The sequence below is a fragment of the Podarcis muralis genome, chromosome 2 (genome assembly GCF_964188315.1).
Source record: "Podarcis muralis chromosome 2, rPodMur119.hap1.1, whole genome shotgun sequence".
Lineage (NCBI taxonomy): Eukaryota > Metazoa > Chordata > Lepidosauria > Squamata > Lacertidae > Podarcis > Podarcis muralis.
The window spans coordinates 111,990,993-112,003,378 of NC_135656.1; the positions used below are offsets into that span (position 1 = coordinate 111,990,993).

Genomic DNA, 12,386 nt, shown 5'->3' on the forward strand with positions numbered 1-12,386 from the left:
GTGGTTAAGAGCGGTAGTCTCGTAATCTGGGGAACCGGGTTCGCTTCCCCGCTCCTCCACATGCAGCTGCTGGGTGACCTTGGGCCAGTCACACTTCTCTGAAGTCTCTCAGCCCCACTCACCTCACAGAGTGTTTATTTGTGGGGGAGGAAGGGAAAGGAGAATGTTAGCCGCTTTGAGACTCCTTCAAGTAGTGATAAAGCAAGATATCAAATCCAAACTCTTCTTCTTCTTCCTACAGCTGCCTAAGCCTCCTCCTCTCCCAGGTCCTTCCCAAACAATCAGAGACTATGCTGCCTCAACTGCCATTGCTCCACCCTCTTCATGCCTCCACCTCCTTCAAAATGTGCACTTATGCCCATCCACACTTCTGCTTGCCCCGTGCCTAGATAGCAGGGGTCCAAGCAGTTTCCCACTTGACCCATCCCTTTCCAGGGGAAAACCTGCCCTTGAGTGCAAACTCGAAGCAAACGTTCATCTGGAGAAAACCCAAACTGCCTTTTGCAGTTTTGAGTGCTAAAGAGCAATTTCCTCCAGGGGAAAGCAGTGGGACATGGGGAAATACAGAGAATAATAATAATTTATAATAATAATTTATTACTTATACCCTGCACATCTGGCCGGGCTTCCCTAACGCACAGGTAAATTTTCATGAATTTCCTGAAAGGACCTATGGTACATTGGCTCCCAGTACGTTTTCGAGCACAATTCAAAGTGTTGGTGCTGACCTTTAAAGCCCTAAATGGCCTCAGTCCTGTATACCTGAAGGAGCGTCTCCACCCCCATCATTCAGCCTGGACAGTGAGGTCCAGCTCTGAGGGCCTTCTGGTGGTTCCCTCACTGCAAGAAGTGAAGTTACAGGGAACCAGGCAGAGGGCCTTCTTGGTAGTGGCGCCCACCCTGTGGAGCGCCCTCCCACCAGATGTCAAGGAAATAAACAACTATCTGACTTTTAGAAGATCTCTAAAAGCAGCCCCGTTTAGGGAAGTTTTTAATGTTTGATGTTTTATTGCGTTTTTAATATTCTGTCGGGAGCCATCCAGAGCTGCTGGGGAAACCCAGCCAGATGGGCGGGGTATAAATAATAAATTTATTATTATTATCATTATTATTATTACAGCAGACGCTTGAGTTGCGAATGTGATCCGTGTGGGATGCACATTCGCAACCCGCAGCGTTCGCAACCCGCAGTGGTGCGTCTGCGCATGCATGGGTTGCGATTTGGCGCTTCTGCACATGCACAAAGCGCGATTTAGTGCTTCTGCACATGCGTGGCCACCAAAACCCGGAAGTAACCTGTTCCAGTCATAGCTGTCAACTTTTCCCTTTTCTTGCGAGGAATCCTATTCGGAATAAGGGAATTTCCCTTTAAAAAAGGGAAACGTTGACAGCTATGCTTCTGGTACTTCCGGGTTTCAGCGGGTCTGTCACCCGAAAGAAAGGTAGCCTGAAGCGTCTGTAACCTGAGATATGACTATTAGGACTTTTTTAAAAACAACAACACGTATTTGCAAAGTGATGTGGAAAGGCAGAGATCTGAACTCAAGACTGGGGGAAAAGGAAAAACTGAGAGATACCAAAACCATCAGATTCGCCCATCGCTATCTGTAAAGTATCCCCTTTTCAACTGGGAGTTTATAGTGCTTTGTGGCCAAGCAGTAATGGTTTGGGAGAGAGGTTTTTCCTGGAATCCTTTGCCTGGCTGCTGTACGCGTAGGAGGAAATGGACTGAACAGGCGGGGGATTTCCCCTCTTCAGGCTCAACTATTTAACTGGCAGAGCAGAGGAAGGCACAGGATCTCTTTCCTGCCCCTGCTGCAAAGCATGCTGCTTCCCGTGGGCATCACTGTGCTCCTCTGCCTGGGCACCGTGAGGGGGTTCCTCCCCAACCACGAATCGGGGGGCATCGATTCGACAGTCTTCACAGATGCAGACATCACAGAAGAAGGGGTCCTTCGGGCTGTTGCCCATTACATGGAGACGAACCCACTGCCCGGAAGATCTCCCATGGCCCCAGGAGAGCTGGAAAACATGAAATCGCTGACGGCGACCGAACTGTTCAAGGCCTTTTTCAAAGGTAGGCTTGGAAAACAGGGGTGTGAAGACCAGATCTCACGGCCCTCGCAGAGGATTGCTTCTGCGCAGCCTATTCCTTTTCTATATCTCCACTACTTCTTTTCTTTTTTTATAATATTTTTTATTAATTTTAACATATAAATTATAAAACGTACCACAAAACTTATCACTTATACAATCTTTTTAGGCTTCCATCAGCACCTCTGATGATCCACCGTTTTAACCACTTCTTAGGCATTTCTTAACTTTATATTGCCTTTACATCTCTTAACAAATCATCCTCCCCCTTCTCCATTTTTACAACACGTCTAATAATACTCCTCACAAAACTTCTTGCAACCCTACGAACGTCGCCTGTTCTTCACAATTACTTTTCAAATAGTCCATAAATTTACTCCAGTCTTCCATGAATTTCTGGTCTCGTCGGTTTCGAATCCTTCCTGTTAGTTTATCTAATTCTGCATAGTCCATTAACGTCATCCTCCATTCTTCAATCGTCGGTAACTCTTCTTGCTTCCGAGAAGAGCAAGTCACTCTTCTTGAGAGCCAGTGTGGTGCAGTGGTTAAGAGCGGTAGTCTCGTAATCTGGGGAACCGGGTTCGTGTCTCTGCTCCTCCACATGCAGCTGCTGGGTGACCTTGGGCCAGTCACACTTCTCTGAAGTCTCTCAGCCCCACTCACCTCACAGAGTGTTTGTTGTGGGGGAGGAAGGGAAAGGAGAATGTTAGCCGCTTTGAGACTCCTTAGGGTAGTGATAAAGCGGGATATCAAATCCAAACTCTTCTTTTTCTTCTTGTCTCTTTTCACTTGTTCCCCCCCCCCCCAGCTCCTCACCACCCACATGAAATTAGGCTGAGGTTCATGAGCGCCTAGAGGGGACACAGCTTGCCCACCCCAACTTTTGCATAAGTCGGTGCTGCGGCTGTTTTAAAAAAGCACTTCCATTTTTTTGTATGGATTTCAGGGTTCGAAAACCAGTCATGCAATCTGTCCCCGTTTTCTTTTTCTTTATATATAATTGTTTATTAAATTTTCCATTTTACAATTTAAAATACTCGTTTTAAATCCTTAAGATATCAGTGGATTCTCTTCTTCTCTTCCCATGGTTCGTTTTGCATATCATAAATCCCTGCATGTTTTACAAAAACTACACCATTCAGTATTCCGTTATTGCATCCGTCAAAACTTGTTGACACTGTTGAATTTATCTTCATACTGCCAGCATTTTCCGCTGTGTACACAACTATTTCCCATATATTCAATAAACGTTTTCCAATATTCTTTGAACGTATGTTCTTCTTGTTCTCTTATTCTATATGTTAAGTCTGAGAGTTGTGCTTATTCTGTCAACTTAAGTTGCCATTCTTCTCCAATTCGGACCTCGCTCGTTTTCCATTTTGGGGCTAACAAAACATGGGCTGAAGTTGTAGTATAAAAAGGGTAAAGGGACCCCTGACCATTAGGTCCAGTTGTGGCCGACTCTGGGGTTGCTGCGCTCATCTCGCTTTATTGGCCGAGGGAGCCGGCGTACAGCTTCCGGGTCATGTGACTATGCCGCTTCTGGCAAACCAGTGCAGTGCACGGAAACACCGTTTACCTTCCCGCCGGAGCGGTACCTATTTATCTACTTGCACTTTGACGAGCTTTCGAACTGCTAGGTTGGCAGGAGCAGGGACCGAGCAACGGGAGCTCACCCCGTCGCGGGGATTCGAACCGCCAACCTTCTGATCGGCAAGTCCTAGGCTCTGTGGTTTAACACACAGCGCCACCCGCATCCCTGCAGTAGTAGCATACATACTGGTAAATATGGTAAGCTTTTTTGACACCTGTCCCCTTTTTTTCTCGCACAGCTGACGTCTCTCCCAATCGATTAGTCAAAGCCATACAGGAACTCATCTCTGCAAATAATCAAGTGGAGGTCAACTACGCTGAAAACAGTAACTACTTCTTCCACTGTGAAAAGATTGCCCCAAGTAAGTGGGAGCTGTGCCTTGGGGGAGAGGGGGTGGAGCTGCGTTTGGGGGGATGTGGGGAATTGTTCTTGATTTAAGAGAAACACTGAACTACTTGCTCGCACAGGTGAAAGGTACTTAATTAGCCATGCTATCTACAACAGTCATATTTTTAGAGCTCATGCTTAGTTTATCTGTATATTTTTATACAGATATATATTATATGTATATTATTATTATTATTATTATTATTATTATTATTATTATTATTATTATTATTATTATTCCCTGCCCATCTGCTGGATTTCACCAGCCACTCTGGGTGGCTTACAGCATATAGAAAAACATAGTAAAACATCAAGCATTAAAAACTTCCCTATACAGTGGGGCCTTGGGTTACAGATGCTTCACGTTACAGACGCTTCAGGTTACAGACTCCGCTAACCCAGAAATAGTACCTCAGGTTAAGAACTTTACCTCAGGATGAGAACAGAAATGCAGCAGCAGCAGCAGCGGGAGGCCCCATTAGCTAAGGTGGTACCTCAGGTTAAGAACAGTTTCAGGTTAAGAACGGACCTCCAGAACGAATTAAGTTCTTAACACGAGGTACCACTGTACAGGGCTGCCTTCAGATGTCATCTAAAAGTTGTGTAGTTCTTTATCTCCTTGACATCTGACAGGAGGATGTTCCAAAGGGAGGGGGCCACTACCGCAAAGGCCCACTCAGTGTCCGGGTTGAGTGATGGAGGTGGAGATGCTTCTTCAGATTTACCAGGCCACTACTTACAGAAGATTTGGTTTTAGGAAGCTTCTGGCCCTCCAGATGTTCAGGATATTATCATCTCCAGTAACAGCAACAACAAGAATTTTATCATTTATACCCTGCCCATCTGGCTGGGTTCCCCCAACCACTCTGGGAGGCTTGTAACACATAAAAACAAAAAGGTAAAAAGGTAAAGGACCCCTGGACACTTAAATCCAGTCAAATGCAACTATGGGGTTGTGGCGCTCATCTCACCTTCAGGCCAAGAGAGCCAGTGTTTGTCCGCAGACACCTTTCTGGGTCATGTGGCCAGCATGACTAAAGCGCTTCTGGTGCAACGGGGCACCGTGATGGAAGCCAGGGTGCATGGAAACGCCGTTTACCTTCCCGCCGGAGTGGTACCTATTTATCTACTTGCACTGGTGTGCTTTCGAACTGCTAGGTTGGCAGGAGCTGGGAAAGAGCAACGGGAGCTCACCCTGTCACTGGGATTCGAACCGCCAACCTTCTCATCAGCAAGACCAAGAGGCTCAGTGGTTTAGACCACAGCGCCATGGGAGCTGGAATCTAACCATACCTGGAGAATCCCTAGAGAAATTCGTTCCAGGGAAGAGTGCATGGCTTCCAGCTAGGCTTGAGACTTGACATTTCTCCAGTTTAGAAGTTCAGAGTTCAGAGGAGGAACAGGGATATAAAAAGTTCTCCTGGGTTATCTATTCCCAGGTATAACACAGATGCAAAACCTGAGGGATTCCATGCTAAGTAGCTTAAAGGAACCCGTGAGTTCATCCGATTTGGAATCGGCTCGACAAAGTGCTGGACAAGCTCTGCACATCCTTCAACAATTCTACAGTAACACCAACTGGCCTGAGCTGGGGAAAGGTGGACCTTACGATCACCTCTGTAAGTCAAAATGGATCTGGAAAACTCTCTCTTGTTTTCAAAGTTAAACATAAGAAGTACAGTGGTACCTTGGAAGCCAAATGGAAGCCGTTCCGGAAGTCCGTTTGACTTCCAAAACGTTTGGAAACCAAAGCTCCTGCAGCCAATCGGAAGCTGCAGAAGCCCCATCAGACATTTGGCTTCCAACAAAGCGTTCAAAAACTGGAACACTCACTTCGGGTTTCGATCGTTTGGGAGCCGAAACGTATGCATACCAAGGCGCTCAACATCCAAGGTACGACTGTATTACTTCAAAGAAATATAGAAGCATGCCATGGTTCATCCATTTGCATTCCAGGTCCCCAAAAAATGCTATCCATAATCAGTATAAGAAATCCAATAACAACTCATTTGAGAGGTTTCATTACATCCTAATATAAATATCTCCAATTGCGTATTTTTTAATATATAGATCATTTGTTTAAAAACAAAGAATTTATTGCAATTATGGTAGAATTCCTCATTTTTTGCATTCTTTCATGACTTTATTGGTCCCTGACCAGATGAGTGAGCTTGATCATATGCAAAACTAGGCAAATACATTCAAGAGTTTCAGTGGGAATTTGCAAGACTGATCCAAAGCACCTTTTGCATTATTATTTTTTATCTACCTGGTTTTTAAAACCGACATCCCTTTTTTCCACTCATGCTCTCAGATCACCATACAGAATCATCATAAACCTGCCCGAGCTGCCGATTGTCAGGTTTACATGGAATTCAACGGAGTCTAAAGCTGTGTACCCGCCATATATTTAAAGCACATTCCCCCTCTCCAAAGAATCATGAGAACTGTAGTTTACTCACCACAGAGCTACAACTCCCAGCGCCCTTGGCAAACTACAGTTCCCAATATTCATTTTGGGAGGGAGACACGCATGTGCTTTGAATGTATGGTATGTAAAGGTAAAGGTCCAGTCGTGGCCGATAGAGCCAGTCGTGGCCGATATAGAGCTCCAGTACAACGTAACTGTAACAATTTTCTAAAACTATCCAATCACTGAACGTCACTTTCGATCCCTTATTTGCATAACTATCTACAGTATCCCCCTGCTGGCCCAGGGTGAGAACTTCAGTACATAACAGCGCTCATCTCGCTTTATTGGCTGAGGGCGCCAGCGTTCAGCTTCCGGGTCATGTGGCCAGCATACCTAAGCCGCTTCTGGCGAACCAGAGCAGTGCACGGAAACGCCGTTTACCTTCCCGCCAGAGTGGTACCTATTTATATACTTGCACTTTGACGTGCTTTCGAACTGCTAGGTGGGCAGGAGCAAGGACCGAGCAACGGGAGCTCACCCCGTCGCGGGGATTCGAAGCGCCGACCTTCTGATCGGCAAGCCCTAGGCTCTGTGGTTTAATCCACAGCGCCACCCACGTCCCCGTATGGTCTGTACACAGACTAAAATAGGATTTTTTTCTCTCCCCTTATGTTTGCCCTACAGTAAACCCTGCCAGTCCTGCTTTCCCTGTTGCTCCCGCTTCTAAGGAAACCTGTCGCGACTGCAGCAAAGATGAAAGGTAGGAACCCATGGGCACCCATGGGTGATGGTTGAGAGGGAGAAACGGCTGCTTGTTCTATTGTGACCGTGCAGGCAGTAAACAACAGAGGAGTGCCACTGATTTGTGTTGCTCCGTAACACCTCAGAGTCTCCCTCACACATAAGTGAAAATTGTGTAAGTGGGGAGCACCCTTCAAATGGTAAATTTATTTCTAAGCAGTGCATTTACCAACTTCCACGTTCTCTGTTTAACAGCAACCAGCTTGTGTGCGATGGAAACATCCTAGTGAACGACCTGCTCACAAGCGGGTACAAGTTGTCAGCATCATGCAGGCGCAAACCAAAAGGTAAGACCAGCGATTGTCGCTTTCCTGCCAGTTGTTGGGCATTTTCGTTTTCTTTTCATGCCATTGAAAAATGCATGGAGGATAGGTAGACACGAGAAAGGCAACTTCTGAGTTCATTGCATGTCTGCACCTACCTCCTACATGCTGACTAAGAGACAAGGACTTCTCGGTGGTGGCTCCCTGGCTAAAGGAGTTTGCTTGCCGCCCAGTCAGCATGGCCAGTGGTCAAGGCTTGTGTCCAGCAACAACCTCTGGAGAGCCACAGATTCCCCACCACTGATGTGAAGACTAAAATGTCCACCTCGTTCCCATAACTGAAGCTGATGACCCTCACTACTGTGTTTCCCTAACTAATAATAATAATAATAATAATAATAATAATAATAATTTATTATTTATACCCCGCCCATCTGGCTGGGTTTCCCCAGCCACTCTCGGTGGCTTCCAACAAGACACTAAAATACAATAACCTATTAAACATTAAAAGCTTCCCTAAACAGGGCTGTCTTCAGATGTCTAAAAGTTTGGTAGTTATTTTTCTCTTTTACATCTGATGGGAGGGCGTTCCACAGGGCGGGTGCCACTACCGAGAAGGCCCTCTGCCTGGTTCCCTGTAACTTGGCTTCTCGCAGCGAGGAAACCGCCAGAAGACCCTCGGAACTGGACCTCAGTGTCCAGGCTGAACGATGGGGGTGGAGATGCTCCTTCAGTTATACTGGGCCGAGGCCATTTAGGGCTTTAAAGGTCAGCACCAACACTTTGAATTGTGCTCAGAAACATACTGGGAGCCAGTGTAGGTCTTTCAAGACCGGTGTTATATGGTCTCGGCGGCCGCTCCCAGTCACCAGTCTAGCTGCCGCATTCTGGATTAGTTGTAGTTTCCAGATCACCTTCAAAGGTAGCCCCACATAGAGCGCATTGCAGTAGTCCAAGTGATAGATAACTAGAGCATGCACCACTCTGGCGAGACAGTCTGCGGGCAGGTAGGGTCTCAGCCTACGTACCAGATGGAGCTGATAAACAGCTGCCCTGGACACAGAATTGACCTGCGCCTCCATGGACAGCTGTGAGTCCAAAATGACTCCCAGGCTGCGCACCTGGTCCTTCAGGGGCACAGTTACCCCATTCAGGACCAGGGAGTCCTCCACACCCGCCCATCTCCTGTCCCCCAAAAACAGTACTTCTGTCTTGTCAGGATTCAACCTCAATCTGTTAACTTAAATGATCCAGCCTAGCAATTCTTCTCCTTCTTCTCCTTCTTCTTCTTCTCCTCCTCCTCCTCCTCCTTCTTTACATTTATATATCACCTTTATTTTACAAGGATCTCACGATAGCGTATCTGGTTCTCCTCCTCCCCATTTCATTCTCACAGCAACCCTGTGAGGTAGACTAGGCTGAGAGACAGTGGCTGGTCCAAGGTCACCCAGTGGGCTTCATGACTGAGTAAGGATCCGAACCCTGCTCTCCCAGGTCCCAGTCCAACACTCTAACTATTACGCTGCACTGGCTCTTATGAAGAAGAAGAGTTTGGATTTGATATCCCGCCTTTCACTCCCTTTAAGGAGTCTCAAAGCGGCTAACATTCTCCTTTCCCTTCCTCCCCCACAACAAACACTCTGTGAGGTGAGTGGGGCTGGGAGACTTCAGGGAAGTGTGACTGGCCCAAGGTCACCCAGCAGCTGCATGTGGAGGAGCGGGGAAGCGAAGCCGGTTCACCAGATTACGAATCTACTGCTCTTCACCGCTACACCACACTGGCTCTCACTTATGCCTCCTCCATTCTCTTTCCTATATTCTTTCTGCAGGCAAATGTGGACATGGCGGAAGAAATGACCCAGCCGAAATGTTCCCTACCACGGGGGGGATCAACAAGGAGACAACTGACCCCCGGCTCTCCCCGCACTATCAGTTGCATCAACGAGCAGCTGAACTGGCCATACAAGCCACAAGGGACTTCTTTGTAGGAGATGGTATGGTTCATTGACCTTTCAGCACAGGGATAAATAATACCTTTTTCTTCTTCCAGGCCTTTTATGACCTTGATATAGTTGCAACCCTTGTGGTGGTTTTAGCTCTTGTGATTTGTTTGGGCTGTGGCTGTCACTAAATTATGGGACTCCCTTCCCCACAGAGGTGCATCACACACCTTCATCGTATGGTGTTTGTTGTGCTCTGAAGGCACACTTGTGACACATGATATAGACATGGATCATTAGACACCACCTTGTTCCTGTAATTGTTTTAAACTGTTTCTTCGCGTAGCGTTTTAAACTGTATTGACTTGCCCTGAGACCTTACAGTGAAGGGTGGGAAATACAGTGGTGCCTCGCAAGACGAAATTAATCCGTTCTGCGAGTCTCTTCGTCTTGTGGTTTTTTCGTCTTGCGAAGCACGGCTATTAACGGCTTAACGGCTTAGCGGCTATTAGCGGCTTAGCGGCTATTAGCGGCTTAGCGGCTTAGCGGCTCTTAACGGCTTAGCGGCTTTAAGAAAAAGGAAACAAACTCGCAAGAACTCGCAAGACGTTTCGTCTTGCGAAGCAAGCCCATTGGGAAATTCGTCTTGCGGAACGACTCAAAAAATGGAAAACCCTTTCGTCTAGCGAGTTTTTCGTCTTGCGAGGCATTTGTCTTGCGGGGCACCACTGTAGATAAACAAACAAATAGGCCCATGGACCGATTCCTCACCCTGGACCTGTCAGTTTTGTTCTTTTGCCCATAAAGACCATGTCACCATCCACCATGCCAGTCTGAGACAAGGTATTGTCCAATGAAAATAGGGAGGTCCTAAGGAAGAGTGGATAAGCATAACCTGTTTTTACTCCATTGTTGTTGTTTTTCAGGGTACGGCCTGCTGGACCAGGTGGGCAGTGATACCTTTAAGAGGTTTTTCAACTTGGAAGGCTATTCACTCACCTTTGTAATAGACACGACTGGCAGCATGTCGGAGGATATCCACCATGTCATAACCACCAGCGTCAACCTCCTCCAGGAATTTTCCAGCTCCCCGGATAAACCCTTTAACTACATTCTTGTGCCTTTCAATGATCCAGGTGAGAGGGCAAAAAGGCAGAGCTGGTTCTTCCCACGCCAAGTCTGCTTAGTCTGAAATTGCCTGCCTTTCTTCACTCTGCTTTTTTTCGGAGAATCCAAATAACATTGCTGCTCACCTGTTCTTTTGTTAAGTGACTTCAAATGATATTTTGGCTAAATTAATATACAGGCAACTCCCCCATTTGTGTGGGGGTTACGTTCTGGGTCATCATGCATGTCGCTGCAGCGTAAGCCCACCCCACCCCATTCTGCCCCCTCCCTGCCCCATTCCAGGACCATAAATGGTCACGCATGCCTTAGTTGCACACATAATGGTCATCCCCATAATTCTGTTCTGCTTGGTATGTAAAATAAGTGTAAAATTGCATAGGAATAGTTAAAAATGACTGCCAAGTACTTGCAGTTATATATTATGTATTTATATTGTTTGTTGTTTGTTGTTACGTAGCATTACCTGACATTTTCAGAAGGCAACATTAGAATTCTGTGGTTTCCCCAAAGCATTTTATGTCCTTCTTCACTAGACGTACCATATTTTTCGCTCTATAGGACGCACCTTGTTTTAGAGGGGGAGAACAAGAAAAAAAAAATTCTCCCCCTCTCTGCTCAGCGCCCCTTCAGCGAAGCGGCAGGAGAAACGGAGCCCCTTCCATTTCTCCTCCTGTTTGGCTGAAGGGGCGCTGCGCAGCTCTCCCTCTCTGCTGAAGCCAGGAGAGTCTTGCTCTCCTGGCTTCAGCAAAAAGAACCCAAAGCCTCCGAAGCACAGCGGGACCTCCCACTGCACTCCGGAGGCTTCAGGCAGCTATCCCTGAAGCCTGGAGAGTGAGAGGGGTCGGTGCGCACCGATCCCTCTCGCTCTCCAGGCTTCAGCGAAAGCAACGTGAAGCCTCCGGAGCGCAGAGGGAGTGCTCCCTTTGCGCTTCGGAGGCTTCGCGTTGCTATCGCTGAAGCCAAGGAGCCTGCATTCGCTCCATAGGACGCACACACATTTCCCCTTAATTTTTGGAGGGGAAAAAGTGTGTCCTATAGAGCAAAAAATACGGTAAATTGACCAAGCTAAACATTGACTAATCACAAAAATAATATCAGGTTTGAATTCTTCTCACACACACACACACCCAAAAAACCCGTATTTTAAGACTCCTCGCTGAAGAAATTTGCCGAAAGTAATTTTCACCCAAAAAAAATGACATACCCTACGTGACCCAGCTTAAGGTATGTCTCTGCCTGCCAGCTCTCCATTGCAGATACTCATTCCCTCTCATATCTATCCCTGCAGATGTTGGCCCAGTCCAAGTGACTCAGGATGTGGATGAGCTTAAGACCTTGATCTCTAACCTTAGACCTACGGGTGGCGGTGACTGCCCAGAGATGTCTTTGAGTGGCCTGAAGTTGGCTTTGGAACACAGCTTGCCAAGGTAATAGACCTGGCCTTTCCCGCCTTATTCCTAACATAAATATTCCCGTTACCTTCATTCCTCCATTCCTAGTACCTTTGCTTGAGTACCTAGAAGTCACTCCACTCATTCTCCCTTGCGACCTGGAACTTCTTCCCAGGTCATCTCCTTGTGGTCACCTCTATTCTTTCAAATCCCCACCACCACCAGTTAAGCCTTCAAAACTCCAGTCCTCCCCCCACCTGCCCCCAACAACAATGGTGCCCATGTATGTATTGAGTGGCCATGTTCCAACAATCATACCTCCGTTAAATAAGCTGCGGTAGGAAGGAGCCTCCTGAACATGCGCACAACCCCTTT

The 12,386-nt window shown here is 47.0% G+C and overlaps 1 protein-coding gene across 1 annotated transcript in view; it reads left to right on the forward strand.

Moving 5' to 3' along the window:
• Positions 1-1,824: 1,824 nt before the first annotated feature.
• Positions 1,825-12,386, forward strand: part of LOC114592057 (von Willebrand factor A domain-containing protein 7-like) — a 29,261-nt gene continuing 18,699 nt past the window's right edge. Inside the window, exons 1-8 of the mRNA XM_028719891.2 lie at positions 1,825-2,077; positions 3,927-4,049; positions 5,515-5,694; positions 7,173-7,248; positions 7,485-7,576; positions 9,382-9,546; positions 10,419-10,628; positions 11,909-12,047. Coding sequence (XP_028575724.2) covers positions 1,825-2,077; positions 3,927-4,049; positions 5,515-5,694; positions 7,173-7,248; positions 7,485-7,576; positions 9,382-9,546; positions 10,419-10,628; positions 11,909-12,047 — 1,238 coding nt within the window. The remainder of the gene's footprint in view (positions 2,078-3,926; positions 4,050-5,514; positions 5,695-7,172; positions 7,249-7,484; positions 7,577-9,381; positions 9,547-10,418; positions 10,629-11,908; positions 12,048-12,386) is intronic.